This window comes from Branchiostoma floridae, chromosome 5, assembly GCF_000003815.2.
Source record: "Branchiostoma floridae strain S238N-H82 chromosome 5, Bfl_VNyyK, whole genome shotgun sequence".
NCBI lineage: Eukaryota > Metazoa > Chordata > Leptocardii > Amphioxiformes > Branchiostomatidae > Branchiostoma > Branchiostoma floridae.
This window is the reverse complement of record NC_049983.1, coordinates 20546527-20571079: the sequence shown is the minus strand read 5'-3', so window position 1 is coordinate 20571079 and position 24553 is coordinate 20546527. Positions and strand designations below refer to the sequence as shown.

The 24553-nt window shown below is 42.9% G+C and overlaps 3 protein-coding genes across 10 annotated transcripts in view; 1 reads left to right on the top strand and 2 right to left on the bottom strand.

Moving 5' to 3' along the window:
• Nucleotides 1-2577, bottom strand: part of LOC118415976 (zinc finger protein 423-like) — an 8744-nt gene extending 6167 nt beyond the window's left edge. For 2 of the 6 annotated variants that reach the window (XM_035820966.1, XM_035820967.1), the window contains exons 1-2: nucleotides 2290-2444; nucleotides 442-597 (exon numbers count right to left, since the gene is read on the bottom strand). In XM_035820966.1, coding sequence (XP_035676859.1) covers nucleotides 442-585 — 144 coding nt within the window. In that variant the 5' untranslated portion in view covers nucleotides 586-597; nucleotides 2290-2444. Of the gene's footprint in view, nucleotides 1-441; nucleotides 598-2013 lie in introns of all 6 variants that reach the window. The other 4 variants (XM_035820961.1, XM_035820965.1, XM_035820964.1 and 1 more) reach the window with 4 other exon arrangements.
• On the top strand, nucleotides 2419-13940 carry LOC118415975. 3 transcript variants are annotated; one of them, XM_035820960.1, is made up of 5 exons: nucleotides 2419-2578; nucleotides 6057-9426; nucleotides 9894-11154; nucleotides 11305-11837; nucleotides 12128-13940. In XM_035820960.1, the coding sequence occupies exons 2-4, from the start codon at nucleotides 6091-6093 to the stop codon at nucleotides 11829-11831; spliced, it is 5124 nt and encodes a 1707-aa protein (XP_035676853.1). In that variant the 5' UTR covers nucleotides 2419-2578; nucleotides 6057-6090; the 3' UTR covers nucleotides 11832-11837; nucleotides 12128-13940. The 3 variants fall into 3 exon arrangements, with proteins under 3 accessions (XP_035676853.1, XP_035676851.1, XP_035676852.1); XM_035820958.1 differs by having other exon boundaries at nucleotides 9894-11837; XM_035820959.1 differs by having other exon boundaries at nucleotides 9894-11837; nucleotides 12114-13940.
• On the bottom strand, nucleotides 12732-24553 carry LOC118415980. The gene is made up of 16 exons (XM_035820978.1): nucleotides 22930-24553; nucleotides 22700-22803; nucleotides 20227-21151; nucleotides 19878-19980; nucleotides 19394-19520; nucleotides 19069-19199; nucleotides 18745-18927; nucleotides 18396-18549; nucleotides 17993-18090; nucleotides 17667-17812; nucleotides 17205-17398; nucleotides 16597-16883; nucleotides 15922-15976; nucleotides 15543-15736; nucleotides 14802-14869; nucleotides 12732-14652 (listed from the first exon to the last, which is right to left on the bottom strand). Exons 3-16 carry the CDS (start codon nucleotides 21069-21071, stop codon nucleotides 14589-14591), a joined length of 2649 nt encoding a protein of 882 aa, XP_035676871.1. The 5' UTR covers nucleotides 21072-21151; nucleotides 22700-22803; nucleotides 22930-24553; the 3' UTR covers nucleotides 12732-14588.

Below are 24553 nucleotides of genomic sequence, written 5' to 3'. Positions count from 1 at the left end.
GGTTTTGATTACACAACCTCTCTCTTCCTCCATCCATACTGCCATAAAGCTCCATAAAGTGCCACTAACTGACTAAGTACCTGATGGCATAACAATATACATACATGTGTACACATAATAAGCACTCTGGGGGTGTTAAGTACATGTCTGCCCCATTGTACATGAATATCAGCTCTCTTATTGACAATTTATTTCTGTAACCTGCTGGAGAAGTGGCTTACATAACTCTTGCATAACATACTCTGTATTGTATAACATAACATTAGTACTTTGTATTGTATGACAATTATAATATCCTCTGTATTATGTAACATCCTCTGTATTGTATAACAGGATACAGATGAGTGGGAAGTTTTTGCACCTGTTAACTTTTATTAATGGATGTTATGGAATACCAAAGGAACCAAGCTTAGTAAAAAGAGATTGTAAGTTTTGGCCTACCTGAACTAGTACCTGACTGTCAGAGACCTCCATGTTCAATCTGGGAATGTTGAGGGAGGTGCTGGCCTGTCTGTGTGCTTTTTGGCACTCCGTGGTCCCCTGGTCCATACCGTCAGCACCATCTATGTCTACAGCTGTATCCATGTTGAGTAGTCACTGTAAAGAGAGAAGAAAGGAACAATTTACCACACAGTTAAGGTACTGTACATGCATGCAGTACAAAAGGTAAGTCGGGCCATCTCAGACTGAAGATGAAGCATATTCTTTTGCTATTAAGAATACCATGCAGCCTTACTATAGCTTGGCAATTCAGCCAAGAATATATGTATATATATATATATATATGAATAGTCACCCACACTTTTTTTCAATAGGTGTGTTGGGTTCTTTTACGTGCATAGGTTTGACACCATAAGCTCCCTCATACAGGGGTTGCCGGGTTCACGTGCCTGGCATCTAAAAGGGCGATGCAACTCTTTTCCAGAGATGTCCAGACCCTGACACAAACTTGAGCCACCAGCTGTATGGATGTGGCAAAGTAGCTAAATGTGCAGGCCACTTTAATACACCACATGGACACAGTCCTACTACATGTCAACATTCAAAGATCTGACTTTCAGTGCTATTTAGACTTGAACTTGACCAAAAGGATGCTGCTGCAAGGGGTAAGCCTAAGCATGAACATATAGGGCTCAGGATCAAGCCAGCGACAGCTAAGCTCCATACCCTGCATTTGCAGGTCTGCATGCCCTTTTGCCTTGATCATTAAGAGCTATTTTAATTCACTGTTAATCGGAGCCAGCCCACTCTAATCCAACTTTAAAACGTTATTGGCATATTGTTCGCGAAGCGTTATAGGACATTTTAACTCTATGCAACGCGTTATTTGTTATCTGGAATTCATCGTTAAGTGTTATTGAGACATTCTTTGTGATGTCAGTATAACTGTAATGTATTGTATTTGTTTATTGTAACTGTCGCGTTCTGGCGACCCTTCTTCGAGCGGGTGATCTATACCTGTTTGGGGAAGGGTGTTCTAGAACCGTCAGAACGCGACCAGTAATGTGATTCAAAATAAAAGAGTCTTGGTTTGATCGTGTCACAAGACAGACGTGTCGTCAATTCGTCCGACTAGTTGTTATATTCCAACATAACCACGGAGGCAAACATCAAATAACCCTCGGAGATCATACTCTGATGATGTTTTTGTCACCGACTCTACAACTCACATGTCAGTCTTTGATGCAAACGTTCCGTCGCTACATATATGTGATTGAATCCTGCAGAATGTGTTAGGAAGCTCCTAAATTTACATTTTTTTTTTAATTAGCTTTTACTTTAGCATTTGTCACCCTTTTGGACTTTACCGTTAAGCATTACCAGCATCCCCCCATGCAGACCCTCAATAGACATTTGGAGAGCAAGATAGACATTCATTTGCAGGTTATGGAGCTGAGACTAACTACATGTATTTATGAATTTCATAGATAAACGTTATGTACAACAAACATGTCACAGTCTACTCTACACGATGTAACGTTAACGTTACAATTATACAACAAACGAAAGCACCTTCTTTTCTGCAAAATGTCGACCATAGAAGCTCACCTCCAACAACAACCGACAGGAACAGAGCCAGGTCGATGGGCAAGAGGCAGTCGCAAATGATTACATCCTGCCGGTAGCAACGACGTCATACCCGGATCATCTAAGAGAAAATTACCTCCCCTCCCTTCGCATCCCTACCGAGAGAGCGTGCTCTGTGTGTTCCTGAACTTTTTCTCAACCATTTACACCGAAACTCTGAGACACCAGAAGGTAATTAGGTGTAAAATCTCACCCACTAACCGTGCACTGAAAAGTCCTCGACATCACACAACCACCCTGAAATTTACCCGAGCAGCAGACAAAGGAACAAGTAAAACACGTCAACGTAAATCGAAACATATGACTCAAACGGAAGCAACAATGACGCATAAGAACGTAACTCCGTAACCATATCCGGGTCACGAGGTGAAAGGTCAGCTACCCTCGATCCACTTCCGCCATCATGGAGAATTTGTTGTAGCTGTTGACTCCAGAGTTAGAGAAATTCTCTACTTCCTTTGCCCTGTCGTAGAGGTTACATGTAGACCAGGTTTGTATAAAGTGGTTCTTAAGACATGTCTTAGAAAGTGACGAAGGACTTATGAGGGGGTATAAGCGCCATTTTCATGTCGTAGCATTGCACATATTTTTTTCAGAAAAAGCTGGCGGGCTGTTGGCCTTTTCGCGCTATTTTCCTCCTTCTGGGTCGACGCAGGTAACTTTGTGTTAATAAGGTGAATGGTGTTGTTAAGAAAATATAGGGATGCAAACGTCCAGAAATAACATTTTTGCTTCAGTAAGGTAGTTGCGAGGTATGGTGTGTGGGCTGGTCAATGATTTGCATACCTGTGTTGGACGTGGGCGGGTACAGCAATTATGTCGTCCTGCAAAATTAGTTACGACACAGACCCTGGACAACACCACCTCTTGCAGAAGACCAGTTGGTGGTACGGATGTCAGTTATAATCGTTTGAATGGCGACAAATTACAAGTTTTTGCATATGATTAGCACAGATGGAGGAAAGCTGCATAGCCTGAAAAGTTTTGTTTGCTCACGTGGTGTTTGGTCTGTTACTTGTTAGTGGTTTATCCCTCTTGACTCACACAACGTGTTATTGATTTCAGGGTGTTGATGTAGAATTCAGCATGAATAGTGGTTGGAGGGATTCTTCTTATTACTTTAAGTACATACATGTTACTAAGTCAACATTAGAATGGAATAGTAGACAATGTAATTAAAATAACATGCATATGTATTAGGTCATGTTGATTTGATTATATGGATGACATCCTCTGGAATCCAAAAACTTCATCGCCTTGCCTTCATTATGAAATCACGTCAGGAAAGCTGAACAAATGACTGAACACAAAATATGGTATACCGAACAATAGATTCATCATTTGTGTTCTTTCACATCTTCTTTGACCTTGTAATGCTCTATGACATTAGTATTTCGTTTTCTGATACATGTATTTATTTTTGCAATCCATTGCATATGTATGCTTATTTTGAAGCTGCTTTGTATGATTTAGAGAAATTCTATGTTCTGGTATGGTTGTGTAACTTGTGTTCTAAATTGCATGACTTATCTTGCCTTAGGCCACCTCTTGGTGGTATGATTGTACTTGTGCATGGCACATCGCTGGTTAAATACTAGATACTGGTGATGGCAATACTACTAATGGGTGTTTTATGTGGTACTGGTAGAGGTGGCTTATAAACAGCATTCAGGACAGATTAGACAACAGTGCACTGTTGAAATTTCTTCATGTGTAAAAATTAATTTGGGGCTTTATCCCACAATTGCTCTAACTATTGTATCTTCCATTAGCTGCTAAAATTAGGCTTGATAACATAGACAGGACTTGTGGAATACTTCACAAGCTTAGATCTAACACTTCAACCTCCATGGTACACTACTACAGTAGTAGTGCATTTGTTTGTACATGTATAGGAATTTAGGTCATGGTAACTGGGTGGAGAGCAAATACTGTACAAAAAAGTGAATAGGCATGAATTAATAGCAGAATGAACAAATACCAAGTAATGTGTATAAAGCACAAGGCTGCCATCCCATTAATTGTTTGACAATATAATTTTTACATGTTATTCTTTGTCTATGTTGTACAATGACACATGTATTTCTCTGTGGTTTCAACAGGTTACATGCATAAGAGCTGTATATTGTGATATTCCCTCGGGTGTCTAAATATTTCCGTTTTGTCTCTTGATTTGCCAGACTTCCAGATTATACATACAATATCATATAATTTTGTAACGTATCTAACAAGGAGTGTCAATTTCAGCTCAATCCACAATACAAGAAGTCTTACATGTCAACAAGTGGTTTGTGTGTATTACAGTGCTGTTATCAGTACATTATGTTAAAAATCCTTTGTAGGTCTCAAAGATGAAAAGAAAAAAAAAACATGCTTGAGCAATCATGTATAACAATGGAATACTAGTATGCTGTCAAGTTTATGTTATGCCAGACCTTAAAGCTGACATGATATGTAATTTACATAGTTTATTCAGTTTGATTGAAAGTACATGAAGCTCTACTGCATTAATCAATCATCATACTAGTAGTTGCATTGGTACTGGAAGATTTTGATTCTAAGCCTTGTCATTTAGAACTGGTAAACTGGTAGTAAAAGAATAAGTATACAGGTAAGAGTGTGCTTTTGGTTCATACCTTTAAAGGTAAAGTGATATCTCACTTTGTACTTGTTTATAAAGTACACGTTTGTTGACCTCGAGGATGTCACAAGTACATGTTAGTGTCAAAACAATTCTCTGCATGCATGACACCATAACACTGAAATGATACAGGATCATGAATAATATATCACATTGGTGGGTATAAAGGTACTTAAAATACTTTTGTCATGCTTGAGAAATTTCAACTTTCTGCTCTATTTCATGCAGAACTAAAGTGGGTTGGATGTTTTTCAGTTTATTCTTTTCATGTTTGGTGTCGGTCTCACTTAGTATGATGCATAGTAAAGTACTGACATACAAATTAACAGATTTCTAAATAATTACTCATTCTTAGCACACTGCATGAAATTGCACATATCATTAATCAATTCATTCAGTGCACAGTGCACAATAACTACACAAAAGTATTTGATGCTGATCTTTATCATGTAAACTCACAGGTACTTGGATTCTTTGTGGTAGCCTCCAGTATTGCGTTGGACTGCCATGGTGAATGCAGCCATTTTTTATTGTTCTTAGTACCGCAGGGCGGTATTGATAACGTTTAAGTTTAAGCAAGGAGGGTTTAAGAAGCACTCACTTGCGTCCACTGAGACATAACGATAAACCCTTAGCTTACCAACCAACATCTTTGCGCCCATGACAGCAGGGATTCTGATGGTAGAATGACCTTCATGAAGGGTGCCATGATTTTAGAAGCTGTAGATGGCAGGTATTGTGTAACATTGGGTACTTGTCGTTGACACCAATTTTGTTTCTCTCACACTTAGGCCATGTTGATTTGATTATATGGATAACATCCTCTGTAAACCAAAAACTGATGCGAGCGTGCAATTAAAAAAAAGTTTGGACAAAAAAGTTGCCTTCATTATGAAATCTAAGTCTTCATGAGGGTTGAACAAATGGCTATACTCTTAGAGTTTGGCACACAAATAGTAGACTCTTCATTTTTGTTTTTTGACATCTTCCTTTTTGACCTTGGAATTGAATTTATGACATTAGTATCAATTTTCCGATATTTTGTTTGCAATCCAAGGCATATATTTGCTGACTTTACAGCTGCTTTGTATGACTTACAATATTGTTGAAATTGGACATGGCCAAAAATTGATGCGGGCACGGATGTTATCCATTTAATCAAATCTACATGGTATTACAGTACAGTGTGATGCTGATATATGTTAGATGCTTTACCTTTACCTTTTGCTTGAGTCATTAATGGGTAAATTGACATTCTAAAAGTTAGAACTTGATTGAATGATTGAGTCATGTTGAGTTGAGTTTATTTGTTGTTTGTCATTTCCAGTTCCAGACAAGTGTCCAAGAACAAGCATTCCACCATGGATCCTCCAGTCTCCAAGCCACCCACCTGGCTGCTTCAGGCCATCAAGGCAGTACAGAAGCAGGGCCTGGCCACTAAAGACAGGATAGTCAACCACGTGTGCAGGCATCATGGTGTCCCGCGGGACACTGTGCAGCAACAGGTGGAGTCGGCTACCAACCAAGGCCAGATCCTCAGGGTACGACAGGCAAAAGGCGCCTGCGTCTACATCAACCCAACTGATGCCACCTGGTCCAGAGCCAAAGTCCAGTTGAAACGTCTTAAGTCAAAGGATTTCTCAGACAAGTCTTTAAGATCGAGAGATGTTGGTTCAGTAGGGGAAGAAAACATTTCACTGAACATGGAGGTCTGGGACTCCCCCACCAAAGAAGACCATGTAACAGGTTCGTCCAACAGTCCTGAAGCATACATGGCACCAGCTTCAACTGATAGTGATGAAACAGAAACAATGACTACTCGGGAAGTCAAGACTGAAAGTGGTCCAACTGATGACTTTGTTATCAGTTTAATCCTGGATGCTGTGGACAAGATCAAGTTTGGAAGGAAAAAAGCGAGCCGAGAAGCTATAGTTGACAGTGCTTGTAAGACGTCTGGTCTTCAGAAGGATGTAATACAAAAGGGGTTTGAAGTGGCATTGGCAAGTGGAGTTATAAGTTCCAAAAACTCTGGGGCATCATATTACTGTAATCCCTCAGACTTTCAAGCAAGCTCTCAGACAAACCCTCAGACAAATCTCCTGTTCACAACTACACCAAGTACACATGCAGATTACTTCCTCCTCATCTGCAAGGCAATCTTAGACATGGATGAGGAAGGTGGGTCGTCTTTACTCGCCATCAGTAGGTACCTAGTTCACGACCTACAAGTTGAAAACAACTTTAGCCTGAAGGCTAGGCTACAGCAAGCAGCAAAACGTGGCTTGTCACAGGGAAAATTGCAGAAGGACGGCATTTTGTACAAGCTTGGGCATGCTGAAAAGAGCAACATGAAGAAGTGCCAGCTTGATGTTAGAATGTCAGGCAAGCCTGATATGACTGTCAAACAGTTGATCAGAGAAGTACTGAGAAAGATGAAGGTAAACAAGCAAAAACCGTCTGAAGAGGGAATCTGTAGACCCATATCGCGGGACTGTAGCATTGCTGAGAAAGATCTTTTGGAGTGCTTGGATCTGTGTGTTGATGAAGGCAGCATTTTACAGATCTACAAAGCAGATGGAAGTGTGGTTTACAAGTTACCAGCGACTGATGTCATCAAACCAGTCAAGAGGAGAAACATTCCTGATGGAGAAAAAGAGGCAAATTCATCTGGTACAGACAAGAAGCTTAGATGTTCTGACAGCCCTTCTCTAGAGGAAATGTTGCACAAGGCCATCAAGAGAAAGCACATGTTAAGACAGCAGACCACTGCTGTGGGTATCTTCAGCACTTTACTACGGATGACCAAGAAGGTCTTCACACTGGGCCAGGTGAGAAGCCAACTGGCCCTCAGTGTAGAGAAGGGAAGCATGACCAAAATGGGATATGGTGGCAAGACATTGTATTTCTCAGTGACTGCTGCAGTGCAGAACCAAAGCAGTGTAGACAACAAGTCAGCTGAAGGTCCTTTGGATGTTGAAACAATGCTGCATGATGGGCCTTCAGTTGCTGCAGATTCAAACCCATTTCCAGTAGATGAAGCAGTGCCTCAGCAGGGAAGTAAAAAGTACAGGAAATGGCTGATCCGTGCCATACATGACATAAAGGCCATGAGACAAAGAGTCACTGCAGAGCGCATCTGCAAGAGAGTTTTGCGCCAGCACAAGGTTGACCCTACAGTAGTACAGCTACAGTTAGCATTGTGTGTTCAGGACAGCAGGTCAACAATCAACAGAATAATCATGCCAGATGGGGTAGCAATATACAGAGTAGGAAAAGGTACAGCATCAAAGGGTACAACATCAACGAAGCAGACAGCAAGAAAGAGTGTAAAACAAAAAGGCAGTTCAAGTTGTCAGAAGTCAAGTAACAAAGCTGACCCCATCATCGCAAACTACATCCTTCACGCAATTCTCATCCTCAAGCGCCTCAACATTGCACTCACGGCAGAGCACATCTGCAGGCAAGTCTACCTGAACCATGATGTAGATGCTATAGTTGTGCCTGGACAGCTTCAGTTTTGTGTGAAAGAAGGCATCGTTACACACACGATAGGGGAAGATGGTGCATCTTATTATGAAGGCAGTACTACTGAATCAACTTCTACAAATGCTCTGAAAAGTGCATCATCCCCACAAAGTGCCACAACTCGTCCAGTGGGCAAGACACTTCCCAAGGGGAAAGGGAGCAAACTGTCATCAGTCTCAAAGCCTCTGAAGCAGAAAGGAGGAGGAAAACCTGTTCTGACATTAGAAGGGACAGGAAAACCTGATGCCTTAGTCAAGAAGTGGATATTGGAGGCAATACAGAAGTGTAGAGAACTCAGAGTTTGGACATCTGAGGATCAGATCATCAAAAGAGTACGACAGCGGCATGGCAGCCACGTTGATGCTGCCCTGATAAGTGATAATCTAGCTCGATGTCTGCGGGAAGGGTCTGTCGAGAAGAAGTTCCTACCGGATGGAAGAGAGTCGTACCGACTGAACAAGGACGTCAGAAGCAAGACGCCAGTGTCCTCGGGACCATCACCAGACCCGTTAGTGAAGGCAACCTTACTTGAGGCCATTCATACCAATGAAAACACAGCTGCCACTCCCTACACTGATGAGATCTGCAAGAAGGTGGCCAACATGCTCGGGCAGAGGGAGCAGCACATCTATGAACAGTTACGACTGTGTATGAAGGAGGGAAGCATTGCCGAGTGTGAGCAGAGCAACCCAGACCCCCTGGTGAAGGCGACCATCTTGGACGTGATCCGTTCGCAGGACCCGCGGAACCGACCGTACACAGAGGACATCTGCGAGGAGGTGGCCCAGCTGCTTGGGAAGGATGTGGATGAGATAGAGATGGAGCTGCAGCTGTGCATTAAGGAGGGCAGCATTGCTGAGATGGAGGAGGAGGAGTATGAGGAGCCCCCGCGACCGATAGTCCACGTGGATCCCGACTCCAGCGTGAGCGAGCTGGTGGTGCATGCGGCACAGCAGATGGACGACAGACACTTCACGGTCAGGGACGTGGAGAGGTGGATCGGGGAGAACTTCAGCTTGGATGTGGCGGCAGGGGTGGACCTGGGGGCCAAGATACAGGAGGCCTACACACAGTGCTACCGGGAGGGGACACTACCTGCAACAGCACTTAACAGTTCAACTGTACAGGGCAGTGTGGATGTGGATTCTCCCCGACCAGTAGCTTTTGTGGATGTAAGATACATACATTATTTTGCTCTGTCTAAACATAAACTGTTACCTCCCTGAAATGTCTACCTGACAAATACATCCCTCCTAAGCAGTGAAAAACATATTGACAATTATTACTTGGCATTTGGGGCAGTAAGCCTAACACTAGACTATGTAGTAAATATTTCATTATGGAGGAAGGCTAGAGTTGGCTGTCAGCAAATTTAGTTTAGGTGTAACAAAAGGAAATTGAGTTTACCAAGGCCTGTAGTTGGTGCTAGGTATTGGTATCCTACAGCATAAGTTTTACAGAATAAACAGATGACCAAATCTGTTTTCACAGAAATTTTTTTTCAGTATCACCTAAAAACAATAACATATAACTTTACCTATGAAATACATAGTTTGTAAAAGGAGAGGATGTTACTTGTAGCAATTTAAGGGAAATGAAAATGATAGCAAGTTAACATGTTGATGTGCTTATGTTTCAGCCCAAAGCAACAGAGCCCTATCCAGTTATGCTGGTTTGTCACCAGAGTCTCCAGCAACATGAAAACAGCACTGATGATGATGCACAGGCTACCATGGGCAGTGGAGATGACCCTCAGCTGGAGGTGACCACCACAGATGTCTCCCAGGCTGATGTGGACATGACAGACAACCATGAGATAAGTGCTGTCACCATAAAGAAGGTCACACCAAGCTTTGCTGCAAATGATGACCTGCGTAGTACAGGCAGCACAGATAACATTATGACAAAGGTGTCGAAAGTGAGTGAAGTCATATCAAGCACTGCCATATCCTCACCTGTCATAGATATCACAGATGATGCCTCACCTGTCATTGACCTCACAGATGATGTCATGCCAAACCTTACTAGCTGCACAGTAACGTCTCAGACCAACAGTAGTCCTTTTGACAAGCAGTCTCTTGTAGGTGTCACAGTCTGTCCACAGCCAGTCACAAACAACAGTACTGACCCTCAGGCTAACAAGAACAGCACTCATAACCCCAAAGTAACTAAAAGCAATAAAGTAGGCCTAGGGTCTGGCAGGGAAGGCAGAAGTGAACAAGTTGCAGACAACGCAGTCGATGATGTTCCAAGTAAAGACGGTGAAAGTAACACAGAAAGCCATGACATGCAACTTAGCACAGATGACCTGCTTCCAAGTCCAGACAGCACAGATACCAGCCACCCAGGTAAATGGGGCAGAGATGACTCCCAAGCAGCTGCAAATCTGAATGGCCCCCAAAGGAGTATCAACAAAATGATAGAAAATCTATGGCAAAGCAAGAGAAGTATGAACACTGGCAAGGGCAGTGGTGAGGACAATCCGTCAGACAAGGACAGCAAAGATGTCCTCCAGACAAACACAGACATCACTGATGACTTCAAGTCTAAAGACTCTCAGTTTAGCTTGGACAACAAAGATGTCATGCAGTCAGACATAGACGAAACTTCTGGCTTCAAGTCTGAAGACTCTCAGTTTGGCAAGGACGACAAAGGTGTCCTACAGATAGACACAGACGAGACTTCTGGCTTTAAGTCTGAAGATTCCCAGTTTAGCAAGGACAGCAAAGATGTCCTCCAGTCAGACACAGACAAAACTGACGACTGTAAGACTGAAGACCCTCAGTGTAGCAAGGATGACACAGTTGCCCTCCAGTCAGACACTGACGAAACTTCTGGCTTCAAGTCTGAAGACTCTCAGTTTGGCAAGGACGACAAAGATGTTCTACAGATAGACACAGGTGAGGCTTCTGGCTTCATGTCTGAAGACCCTCAGTTTAGCAAGGACAGCAAAAATGTCCACCAGTCAGACACAGATGAGACTTCTGGCTTCAAGTCTGAAGACTCTCAGTTTAGCAAGGACAGCAAAAATGTCCACCAGTCAGACACAGATGAGACTTCTGGCTTCATGTCTGAATACCCTCAGTTTAGCAAGGACAGCAAAAATGTCCACCAGTCAGACACAGACATCACTGATGACTTCAAGTCTGAAGACTCTCAGTTTGACAAGGACGACAAAGATGTCCTACAGACAGACACAGACACAGATGAAACGTCTGGCTTCAAGGCTAAAGACTCTCAGTTTAGCAAGGACAGCAAAGACGTCCTCCAGACAGAATCAGACACAGATGAGAGTTCTGGCTTCAAGTCTGAAGACCCACAGTTTAGAAAGTCAAATTCAGACATCACTGATGACTTGAAGTCTGCTCCAGATTGTTGTGATGATGGGATGACCTCTGGCCCTCCATTGCTGAGTCCGCAGAGACGTATCCCTGCACAGGTGCCATCTCCCAAACCCAGCCCTCCCCTACTCATTCCACAGAGAGTCATCACTACAGAACAGTCTCCATCACCACCAGAGATGGACCCATCTGTCTGTCTGCCCATTCTGTCATCTGGCATCAAGCAGGAGAGATAACTTCAGGTGGGGAGATCTTCTTGTTCTTAACACTACATATAATAAAAAAGGTGTATGAACCAATAGGCAATACTATGTTATGCATCTGTTGTACTTTTTCTTTTGTAAAACACCTTCTTGTCAAGATGTAAAAAAATTGTGCTCCAATAATAAGTTCTAGCAGCTGCATTGCAGAAGTGATTTTACAATAGCTGTAAATGTAATTGAAGAAAAATGTACTACACTTCTTTTAATGCTTTGACCTATCTTACCTGACAAGAAGTTGCACTAACATCAGTTTAGTTTTGTTTCAACAGCTGAAATGGAGAGAGTCGAGCATCTGCCATCAGTGGTTACCAGGAGGAGAAGATGATCAGTACCAGTGAAGAATCTACACAAGTATCTCAGACTAAAGAGATATTGGGTATATGTTATGTTCATGTGAAAACGATCCTTGATGGAAAAAATTTTGAGCAGTGTTTGTTGAGCATCTTTGTTTTGTTTTGTTTGGGCTGGGCTAATCCAGGTTCTTTTTTTCCTGACTTAAAAAAATGCAAATTCCATAATTATGAGATTCTGAGCATATATCAATCCCAACATGTTAATGTTTTATTACCAACAATTGAAGTGTGTAGTTGTTCAAGTTGTTTATGAAATGTCTTTAACCATGGCATAAGCTCTTATGTTAGAATTGTGTTCCATGGATTTATTCATGCGGAAGCATATCGGGGTCCATCATAGAATGTCTGTTTCTATTTTTCACTCCTAGAATTTTCTTTAAAAAAAACATGGAGAATCAAGAAATTAGTGTGACCCAAGTTCAGATTTGTGTTACTGTAGGTGTGGAAGTATTACCTACATGTATCTGAACCATAATGAAACAGATGAAACCCATTGTCCCTGGAGGAAGAAGAAAAAGTGACCTCTGCCATATAATGAATGAACCATCAGCTTTATTCTTTATCAAGCGATGCATATGTAACAATGTTGGGTTTATAATGTGTGAAACAGAGAGCTTGAGAGTGCTTGTAAATAATCCAAGTTCCAAAGGTGATGAGATGATTTCACAGTATACATATTATATATATATACAAAATGTGTATTCAGACCAATTGTTTATACCATACAATAGTTTTGCAATTGTAACAAAATCTGCTGCTCCATTGTTGCTCAGTCCCAGAACCAATGTTAAAGCCACAGTGTTAGGTTAGAATGTGTCACAGCCATTACATGAAAGGACCATTTAAACCAGAAGGTTATAGAATTTAAAGACCATCAGAGACTCGAGCGTGTTTCTCACAGGAAAACGTACCCCATCATTTTGGATGGGGCTTGGGAACCTGCAAACATTGGTAGATTTCTAAAATTGTGCAATGCTTGAGAGGGTACTGTGCATATTATAGCCGAAATGTCATGTAGAGCTTGCAGACTCATTGGTAGTACTCATTTAGTGCTGTGTTACAGGATCTTCATTGTCATATGTGACAATGTCATATGTCACAGTGAATTCATTGCTAGTTTCTATAAAAAGGCAGAATTAAGATTATAAATTTATATGCTTTGTAGTTCCTTACCTAGATATAACTGGAGAAATAATACTTATGCTTTTCTAAGCCAAATGTTGACACTGCGAGAGCTTCAAATCAAACACAGTGGTCAGTATTTGTCCAGTAATGTGATATTAAAATACAGCCTACAGTATCTTAGTGGAAGGTCCAAAGCCAGTTATTGATAGCTAAGTTGTTATATTCACACGAATTCGAACTTCAATGTTTGAAATAGGAAATGCAATTTTGTTGCTTTTTGTTTGTTTCCAGTGTGTTGTAGTTAGAATGTAACACTACTGAACATTGTATGCCGTTTGGCACTTTAATTTCACTCTTTGATGTTAATGGACATTGTTATACTATCAGATTAAGTTGGTAAAATTGACCAAAAGAAACATTTCTAATTCACTGTGTTGGATCCATGTATTGTAAGTTGTAATCTCATGATAGTGAAGATCATGAAAACAACAAAAGCGAATATTACATGTCCATTGTTTATTTTTGTTATGGTACATACACGTATTGTATACATGTATGACAAGTTGTAATTTCATGACAGGTGAAGAATATCATGCAAATAACTACAGAAGTGTCACGTTGTACTTGATTCTCATCGGGCCAAAGCCTAAACAGACAAAAGGAGGTACACATAATACACATGCATGCAGGATGATATTTTCTTTCTTATTTATTTGTGAGGAGTATGTTACACTGGACTGTTCAATCACATACTGTAAATACAGAAATGTTCGCAGCGGTTTTATGATCATGGTTTCCCCAGTGGCCGCTTCACAACAAACTGAAAACCCCCGCGACCATTTTTCAATTACAGTTTGACTACAATTAATGGCCTTACTGCAAACTCAAGACCGCCGGAACGACCATTTTCCCACTACCGCGAAATTAAACCCCCACAAACAAATTCATTTTGCAGTAATTACAGCTTGTGCTCCCCTACCCATAGAGTCATGTTTTGGCATTGAGCTAAGAACAGGAAAAAATTGCTGATAAACAATTTCAATTTTGAAAGAAGTTGGCTAGTTGAAGACACTTTTAATGTACAGATAGGATAAATTCTTCATTTAGAACAGTTGCAGACTTTGTACAATTCCCATCTTTTTTAAAAATTGCTTGAATTATTCTATTACTAGGGCTAGCATTTTTTGCTAGCAAACTATGCAGCCCAGCATTTAGGATTTTACACGGAATATGAGAATGTTTCTGGGGTCCGTCACTCTTGGATGACTTGTTCTCCCACCTGCAAGGGCTCTTCTGTGGTGTCACCTTCAGTGCATCTAGTAGTGGACAACACAATACAATTGTCAGTAGGAACCATGGTAGTGGTGTTTTTTCCTAACGGATGAATTGGACAATCTTGACGAACTGAAAAGATAAATAACGTCCTGTCTTCAACACCTTACCAAGTCTGTCTTCAACACCTTACCTTTTGATCAGCTCTTCAGCAAGGACACGATTGTGAGACTTCTTCAGAGCATGTGTCAACTCCCGAACCTTATCAAACAAAAAAGCAGAACAATAACAGTGCCATTGCTGGTACGAACATAATTGAAAAGTACAGGAAAAGACAAACAGCAGTATGCATCTTCGATGAGTCCACTGGAAGGAGAAGTCATTCTGAGGAAATTGATAACAATGTTGTTTGTACACAACCAAATTCCACCTATCAGACGTTTCAGTGACCGTCCGTCACCTTTAATACTCAGGGAAATACTGACTGGTTCCCACTTTGCACTGCAGCTAGGTGTCGCTGCCGCATCGTGAAGAATGCGGGCCCAAAAGTTACAGTTGCCCTAATACCCCGTCACATTAGGCGAAAATCGATCGAATGACGAGTCTGATTACAGTACGGGGAGGCATGACCCTGACGGGTAGGGGGGAACTCGACCATTTCTTCGTCGGCGGCAGGGTCATGCCTCCTCTTAATTTAGAGCTCGCAGACTCGTCGTCCGATCGATTTTCGCCTAATGTGAGGGAGGTATTACACCCCCCCCCCCCCACCCCTTAGGGGCGGATTGGTCTGACCACCAGGCCGTGAGCTCAACTTTGCTATCCAGCATATACCAACCAATGGATTCTGAGGAAATATTAGACTTTGTGCAGCGGTATACAGGTCATAGAACATGTTATATTTATATAAGTAACGTTAGTATCGGGGGATCCTTACCTTGTCTGTACCCTTGGACTGTGCCTGGCGCCACTGGTACAGCATGTTGAAGGCCTGTGTCTTCATGTCGTACGGGTAGTTACGCTTGATCCGCTGTAGGGTGGCGTTACTCTGCTTTAGAGCCTTACCCACAGCTTCCCAACTTTTGCCCAACTCGAACGACAGCCAGTCTAATAACTGGTTGTTCAGTGGGTCTGAATGGAGAGAAATGAGGAGTACAATGGCGACATTTTTCATATGTATCAAGGTATGACGTAGTCCTGGCCTAAAGCTGAGGCTATCATTTTGTTTCAAGCCATTGGCTAATAAAAATACAAAACGAATGTGTATACATAAGTTTGGGTGTCACCTATTAGGTTTATTGACGACCATTGCTCACCATTTGTGATGTCCACATGCTTTGCTCGAGTTGCTCTTTCGAACCTCTTCTCCATCTGTAAAAGTCGATCATAGGGTTAAGCTTAATTTTAAAGCTTTGTCATGATTCGTCAGGAGATTATGGTGAAAGTATAAAACACCAGAATTCATTCTCTAGCTCAAATCAAATCCCTGTTCCCTTGACTAGGAAACTCATTCTCCTTCGCAGAGCCGAGTCCGTGGCCAAAGTACTATTTCTTGGTTTCGACTCTGATTCATCGGTCGGTTTTCACTTTTGATGCGTCTTAGTTAGTTATAACTATCAATGGGCTTGCCATATTTGGCACAAGCCAATCATTTTTAATTAAAGAATACATTAAGGCAATTCTTTGATTATCTGACAGCCAGTCAGTGGTCCAGACCCCTCCCCCCCCCCCAAAAAAAAAGTGAAGAAAAAACTCTTGATGAAGCAGAGCTGACATCAAGAACTAACGTTTTGGCCGCGGGTTTAGATCTGCGAAGAAGAATTAGGAATATACTATTTGGGGGACAAGCCTTGTTAGCTTTGGTCCGCTCCCAAAGGTCGCGACTGTCCGATGATGGATGGACCAAAGCTTACAAGGCTGCACTCCTGGCTAGCAAAATACAACCACCAAATTACCCATCAGAAACGAAGTCAATCATATCACCGCCCTACCTTCGGCAGTGTGACGGCCATGGCGCACAGGAGCCTCCGCTGTCCACCCGGCTCCTCGGCGTGGATCACCAGGGTGCCCCGGTACGTCGGGTAGGCGCGATCCGCGAACCTGTCCCGCGCCTTGATCCAGAACTCGCAGACGACCTGCTGGTTGGCATGGAAACGCATGGCGACTTCTACCCGCCCGTCCTCGTCATCGATAACCAGGTTGCCTCCCAGACTGATGATAACGGACTGTCCCTCCAGCAGCCCGACTTCCTCACTCACCGGGGAGATGTCATAAAACCCTATTATGTAAGCAACAAACATTCAAACACGCATCATACGTCGATGAAGGTTAGACATCAAGGCAAGTAGATACACTATGCAAAAGATACCCTAAATAGATAAGTAGAATTTCCATATCCCATAGCCTATCCGGAAACTTTTGTGATAGATAGCTCGACGAATTTCATAGAAAATGTACGGATTTCTAATGCCCTTTGAATCATTTTTTAGATCTTGCATCATATTCTAATTAAATGTTGAAATCATGGGCCTCAAACATCTACATTTGGTCGCTGTACGGTCGCCCGGCGATCGCCGTCTAGTGGAAAAGTGGGCCTCACCTGCGTTCTTGAGCTCGTCCTCCACCTGCTCCATGGTGTTGGGTGTGGCACACCTGACCACGATCCTGTCCGGATCCTCCCCGTGCCTGTGTAGGGTCCAGCACACCTGTGTCTCCCGCAGTGTCCTGTCTACCCGCTGGGTCAGGTCCTCCAGCAGCCCCGGCACTTCCCGGGTAGTACGCATCACCATGTAACTAATAGTGGGAGAAATAAAATACCAATAGACCAAATTGCGTTTTCGCCATCTTAAAGTGTTTTAAGGCGCTGCAATAATGTGTATCGCAACGTGCATCGTGGATGTGGCGGTGGTGGTCAGATTCACTGTCCCTGTCCTTGGTGCTGAACAACCATTGTACATGCGTGATACGTAAATGTTGCTGTAGAGTCATAGGGCTCCGACACACTCAATTTATCAAAATGGACAGCAATGTACAGAATGCTACATAATTATCTACCCCCTACCCGTCAGCCAGCTTGGTAGGCTGGAAGGTGACCTCTGTGTCGGCCTCGTGACGTGACAGGTTGTTGACCTGGAGTGACCACCGCTGGGTGGTTCTATCGTACATCATGACGTGGAGGGCGTCTTTCCTGTCTTCCCGCTTCCGGACCTACAGCGTAGGGTTAACAGGATCCAATCTAAACTACAATATCAATCGAAAGAGTGGTACATCTGTACAATGCAACACTACTGTTTTCCTACTATAATGGCGAAAACACTTGCTTTAATGCCTTTAACATTTTTTAAAGTTACGAACTCGGAGGCAAGACTGGTATACCTCCAACCTTACCTTGTCCAGTAACATCTGCCCATACGGTGCCTGCGAAACTCTCTGGACTGGGGTCGGGATGGCTGGATCTCTCCAAGGGGGCAGAGCATTGGATGCAACTGTATTTGCAACATTTTACAAGCTGCCATTAATGGATATTATCTATCAACAGTTGTATGTAAATCACAAAATACAGGGATGAAACGGTTAGTTGTTATTCTAGATAACTAACTCATCAGACGCGTGGTGCCACTACCCACCGCACTTTAGGGTTTGTGTTGGTTGATTATAGAACCTACTTTCTCATTCTCAAAGCCAAGGTTCGGCTCCCGTCCCTAGCCGGAGGACATAAAGAAGCCGGTACACAGTAGAAAGCCCGACAAAAACTGCCTGAGTCAAACCTCTGTTTGGAGAGTATACTGACCGGCCTCGTGGTGCGGACAGGGCAGGGTGACGGTCACGGCGCGGCGGAAGTTGTGCACAGGCAGGTACACCACCGGGCCCATGGTAAGCAGCCACTCGTGCCCCAGCGGGTCCCGCTCCTTCAAGTCGTGCACGAACGTGGTCGTAGGCCGGACCTAGCAAGGGAAACAACAACTTGTTTACCGTCATTTCAAGCTTTGTGATATGGAGCAGGTTTATCAGTGTACGTATCCCAGACAAATATTTCTTTGTATCGAATTTCTTTCAGAAAAATACGAAGGATCCTCTCATGAAGATATGCAGGTGTGGGTTTCGTCTGTAAGTCTCGATAAATGAAATATGTTGTTTACTTCAAGAGTTAGTCTGCCCTCCTTCTTCCTGTCGGAATGGGACGACCAGTCCAATGTAATCCTGTGGTCCACGGACGATTTCACACTGCCTCCTGTCGGCTCGAGGATGAAGCGCTCCCTCTTAAGGCGCAGTACCACGGCGAGGAGACATAACTTGTGCAGCTTCAACGCGGCGAAAAAGCCCTACAAACGACAAGAATTCGTATTTTTGATACAACAAATGTATTGCTCCATTTGGCGTGACCAAGGCGCATTTATCTAAATGACATACAGGCAAACAGGCAATTTGGAGCAAGAAGTAATTCATAGAAGTTTTTGTTTTACCTTGTAGTCCTCAAATTGGATATCCGAGTGTCGGGCACGCACCAGCCGCCATGTCTCACCGTCAGACGACACTTTCAACGCGATCTCCCGGTGGTCATTGCGGGGTAGCGGGCTGCCGGTGTATGGGACAGCTGCCGAACAGGAGAGGATCAAAACATGTATGTAACATCGCTCAAGTCTCACCAAACATTTTAACATCAGCCATTGTGTCTGAAAGTCTCTTGAAAGAAAGTTTCTGGCGAAGCATTTATCCCAAGATACACAGGGGCTGGAGTTGTTTTTTTTTAGTAGAAATATGTGTTAAGGATGACTCATGATCACTCACCGACGTTCAAGGGAGACGGCAGCTCCTTTCCGAACGGTTCCAGTCTGATGACGTCACTGATGAGTTCCTCGTGTCTCCCCACCGTTAGGTAACTAAGATGACTGGCGATAGATACCCGGGCACCTTCCTGGTTCCGAAGAAATATAACATAACAAGAATCACCATTGTTTTCAATGATTTATTGTCCTAATGCTAACTTTTAGACAGCTCCATAACATGGAACTATGTTAGAAATACAAAAGGATTCGAATTTCGTCTCTAGAGCTACGTCTGCTTGCAGTTAACCAATTGACTGAACTAAAGCATGCAACAGATTTTAAAATCTACTTTAAATAGTGGCTCATATTAGCTTGGGTACAATCTTCTGTAGCAATCTCTAGCTCAATCTTTTTACTTGCGAACCAAGTTAGCAAGCGCAAAGACTGGTTACTACGGAGTAATGCACGGTGCCCAAACTAGCCTTGTATGTTTATAAAGGACTCACCCCTGGCCGTTCCACCGAGGCAGAAACATTGAGATCTTCCAGCACGGAGCTGGAGGCCTGGATAACACAGGCTGGATGTGTGTCATCCCTGGAGGAGAATAACCTGGGATGGAAAAGACGAAAGAAACACTGGAAGAGTTAGGAATTCCTCAGTTATCGTAATCATATCAAATGGTGTTTTGTGCAGAGGTGTGACACAAAATAGTCACTAGGACATGTATGTCATAAACGTAACGTTAAACAAACAATTCGTCTTGTGAATTATTTGGTAATAACGTTATAATTACATCATTCTCTGTTGGGATTATCCATGAAAGCACGACGGATATATTTTGGTATATGGACTTACGGCAATGGAGCCAAAGTACTGCCCTCCACGTCTCCATTTGTGAGCTTATCCAGTGCAGATCCCCCCTTCTCCTCTTGATCCCTGTCATCGTCTTCCCGGTCCACTTCCTCAGGATAATCTTCTTCTCCATCCTCCTCATCCTCACTGTCCAGCGAGTCTATTTCCTCGGCCACTGGTACTTTGTTGTTGATCTTCTGGTCTGAGTCATTGACGTCGAGTTCAGCCGTCTTTTCCTCATCGTTCGGGTCCACTTCACCATCTCCTTCAGCATCCTGTGTGTTTCCTTCATCAGTGCTATCCTCACTCTGCCTTTCCTCTAGTTTTGTGTCCTGCGTGTTTCCTTCATTAGTGCCATCCTCACTCTGCCTTTCCTCTGGTTTTGTGTCATCTTTATCCACTTCTTCCTCTCTGTAGTCCAACGCATCTGTACTTTCTTGGGTTACGTTCCTGTCTTCGCCAGGGGAATCATTTTCTTCTGCCTCATTTGCTTCTTCGTCTTTGTCGTCGGTATTCTGGTCTGTCACATCTCTGTCAAGGTCGGCCGTCCCTTCTTCCTCTGTTGGTTCCACGTCGATCTCTTTTTTAGCATCCTGCACGTCTACATTATCATCATTATCATCCCCGTCATAATTTTTATCATCATCGCAGTCACTGTGTCTTTCTTCGGGTTCTGTTACATCTTGTTCTCTTTCGTTTTCATTTATATTCAACGTATCTCCACCGTTTTGGTCATTTCGTTCATCCCCAAGGCCAGTCTCTTCTTTGTTTACTGTGTCCGAATCTTTCTCCTCCTCTGTAGATGTTTGATCAGGTCCAACCTCATCTTCACTGACTTCAGTTGCCATGGTTTCAGCGTGCTTGTCTCCTATTCGAGCTCCTAGTACGTGTCGGTTTTTTACGGTCCTTCGCTGCTTTTCTCTCGGTCCTAATAATAGGTTTGGAGGAAGAAATAACCCGACAACTGGGTGCTATTCTTATGTCAGTATTAGGTAACAAAACACTTGTAACATCTTACTACAAATATGTAAAATTTGGTGCAGATGACGGTAAGATGATGGTCGACTCTGCTAAGTCGAAAGTTATATAGGTAAATTTTGAAAATGATAGTGGTAGTAGGGGGAGAAACATCACACCTATACTCCAAGCTGAGGATATTCAAACTTTTTTTGCGATTTTTGCTATGATTCTTTGTTTCCCCAGTAGTGTCCGAGATTCATTTCAATTCTTCCCTTTGGAGAGTAAATCGCGTTACGAATTTACTATGTTGATACTTAGTTTAGTTTTGTCCTTTCAAATTGGGTCCTTTCCAACCAATTAAACCACAGGAACACTCCAACATACGTCAGCATGACCCTAATTTTGTGTTTATGACGAACCCTTATCCAGACACTCAACAAGGTCGGTAAACACTTAACTAGTGAAGATGTCGTGATTGGTGGATGTCTTAACCGTTACCTTGGTGACGTATAAACAAGACGCAACTACTACCGCAATTTGCGCACGGTAATGTTTATGGTAGGAAAATGTGTCTGAAGCTAGTCAGGGTGTAGTCCGGCTGGATACTAAACCTTAGACCGATCTAAAAAATATCTATAGACAGACATTTTAGATCGGTCTGGTGTCTGGTATCCAGGCTAGCGCTAGTCAAAGTGGAGAATTTGAATCGGAGACCCGGGAATGTATTGTCAACAGCCGACTATGTCTCGTTTTGTAACACTACAAAAACACTCACGGATATCTTACCATAACCACGAGCTTAGTGCTGTAAATTCTGCCTATGGCTACACAAAAGATAAGCAGGTCAAAAGAACACACAATGACGTTCAATCACCTGTCCAGCAGAAATGACTTACACGTTAAACCTGACAATATTTATTACAGAAATGTTTAAAAAGTTTCATCAGACACTCGCATGTTTCCAAGCAAGCAACACAAACCTCAGCCATAAATCTGGAAGTAATATTACACAAGTCTGAACCTTTGTGCTGTCCGCTTTCCTATAGAAAAACATGCGCAACTGTGACCATGAGACGGCACGCCTGGGAAAGGTTATTTTCACTGTCATGTTCCAAACACATGCAGGGGAAGGATTAAATAAATACCGACACAGACTACAGAAAAACAACACGTTATAGTGCAATATGTATGCATGTAATCACTGCTGTAGTGCCACAGGTAATGACTAGAATACTTTGCTATAGAAATTATACATGATGAACGTAGTTCTTGTTGGTGATTCAACCACTTGGATTGACAATATAGGGCGCAACAGGCCTGGGAAGTCCTCATCAAGTGACGACAACAGTTATTCTTAACATAATATTCTACTGTCAGTCTACTGACTGGCAGTAGCAGTAGTAGTAATTTCCAATGTACAGGGATTATCCCAAGTCCACTATGTCTAAGTGTATAGCATGTACAACTGTTATGCCGACAATAGGCCAGTGTTCTTAAGACAAACAATGTTACTTACTTGTGTTTTGTCTCAAGTCGTTTGCTGGTCACGAAGTCTCCACCCTTGTCCTCCCGTGACCCTCAGATACTGGTGAATCAAAGCAATCTTTGGATATACGAAGTCTGAAAGTCCAAAAATATTTCTACTGAAAAAGGTCAAAGTCAGAGTCTGAAAGAACAAAATGTTAGAGGGAGTAGATATCAGGATTCCGTAAGCAAGTGCACCAACTGCCCAAGGTCCTCTAGTACCTCCGCTAGTACACTGGTCCCTTGGCGTTAGCGGGCAGCAAACGATGGAATGCACACGTCCCACGTTGTAAAACGGTGAGTTGTACCATTCCCCCCTTAAAATTGGGGAGCCATAGATTTTAAAGAATGAATACTGAGATGAACGATGGGATGATGTTTTATGGTTACGTATAGGACAAGATGCCGCATAAGAACAAGCACAAGTATGTACTTTTAGTGTGAAGTTTGGTACTGAGCTAAATCGTCCATATAAAATACGTCCCCTTTCAAGAATGTATGGGTCCGTTAAGGTGTAGGCATGCAACGTGTACTTTATGATCACTTAATGGTAGCTCGGCTGATTGTGGGTATGTACATAGTTAGCATATCACCATTTATAGTTGGTTGACCTCTGAAAATAAAGGTCAGTGGGAATGGTGTTTTAACACTTGTTGACAAAACGTCCACATTAAGTGCTGACAAAACAAGATACACTTGTTACTGGGGATTTGTGCTCGGTGACGTCTGGCAGCACACAGATTAGTTATCTCACTTCTGCACAGCTAGTTCATTGTCTCTCAAGTACCACTAATGTATTTGCGGTGTAATGAGGGCGCTTATGCTATCTAGAGTTATTCTACTGACCTCCATGACTTTGCCCCGAGTCATTGAAGCATCGGGACGGGCGTGTGTGCCTCCATCTACCTCGTTTCAAGGGCAGGTTGAGCGCCTGACTTATGTTGCTTGGTAACTTTAAATATTATCTTTCAAAAGACGGTTAAAAATCAATTACAATCCGTGATTGCTAGGACATTCGGGCCAATGAGCTACGCCGATGAACGTTGCCTTCTACTTTTATAAACTACTAGTGTTTGAAAGGGCCAGGGGAGGGAAGTGTTGACCGTCTGGTAGATATATTGATAACGTTGCCAAGTGTTGTGATTATGAGGGGTGGATAAGTATTGTTGTCACATACTGTAATGGAAAACCTTAGCTTAAGCACCGTAAGCATTTCATTACACGGTGACGGTGTATAGTACGTAGTACATGTGGCGACAGGAAATATTCGCGGTGGTTTTAAGTTCGCGGTGAAGTTGCCACCGCGAAAATAAAACCAACGCGAAAGTTTCTGCGCCATTGTACATTGAAGTAGTACCTGATATTTCTAAGTGTAATCAGACTTACGGTGACTTGATCACTTAACTCTACTCATTACTTTTACACGCCGCGTGTCTTCATCATTTCAAGCTAATTATTTGAGACGACAATCAGCACTGCACCTTCAGCGGTGAACGAAATGACGCATTGCAATACCAAACAGTGTTGATAGGAGACGCTGTGAATAGGTCTGGCGTCACATTCAAACTTTACTGTAGTCCTCCTCTTCGGGTGCGGGCCTCGTCAGAGTCCCATCATCATTGCATTCGCACGTCCAAACCTCCCTTTGAGATGTTGAGAAGGCCGAGTGCATTCCCCCGGCGGCCACGTCCACGATGGTCGTATCGGTGGGGAAGGCCCCTGGGGTACTCTCCAAGCAGAGGTTGAGTCGCGTAGATATAGTAGTAGTCGGAAAAATTACAGAGCCGCTTCTCTTACGAGTGCCACCTACATCGGCTACATATTGCGACGAGAAGCAGAACTCCAG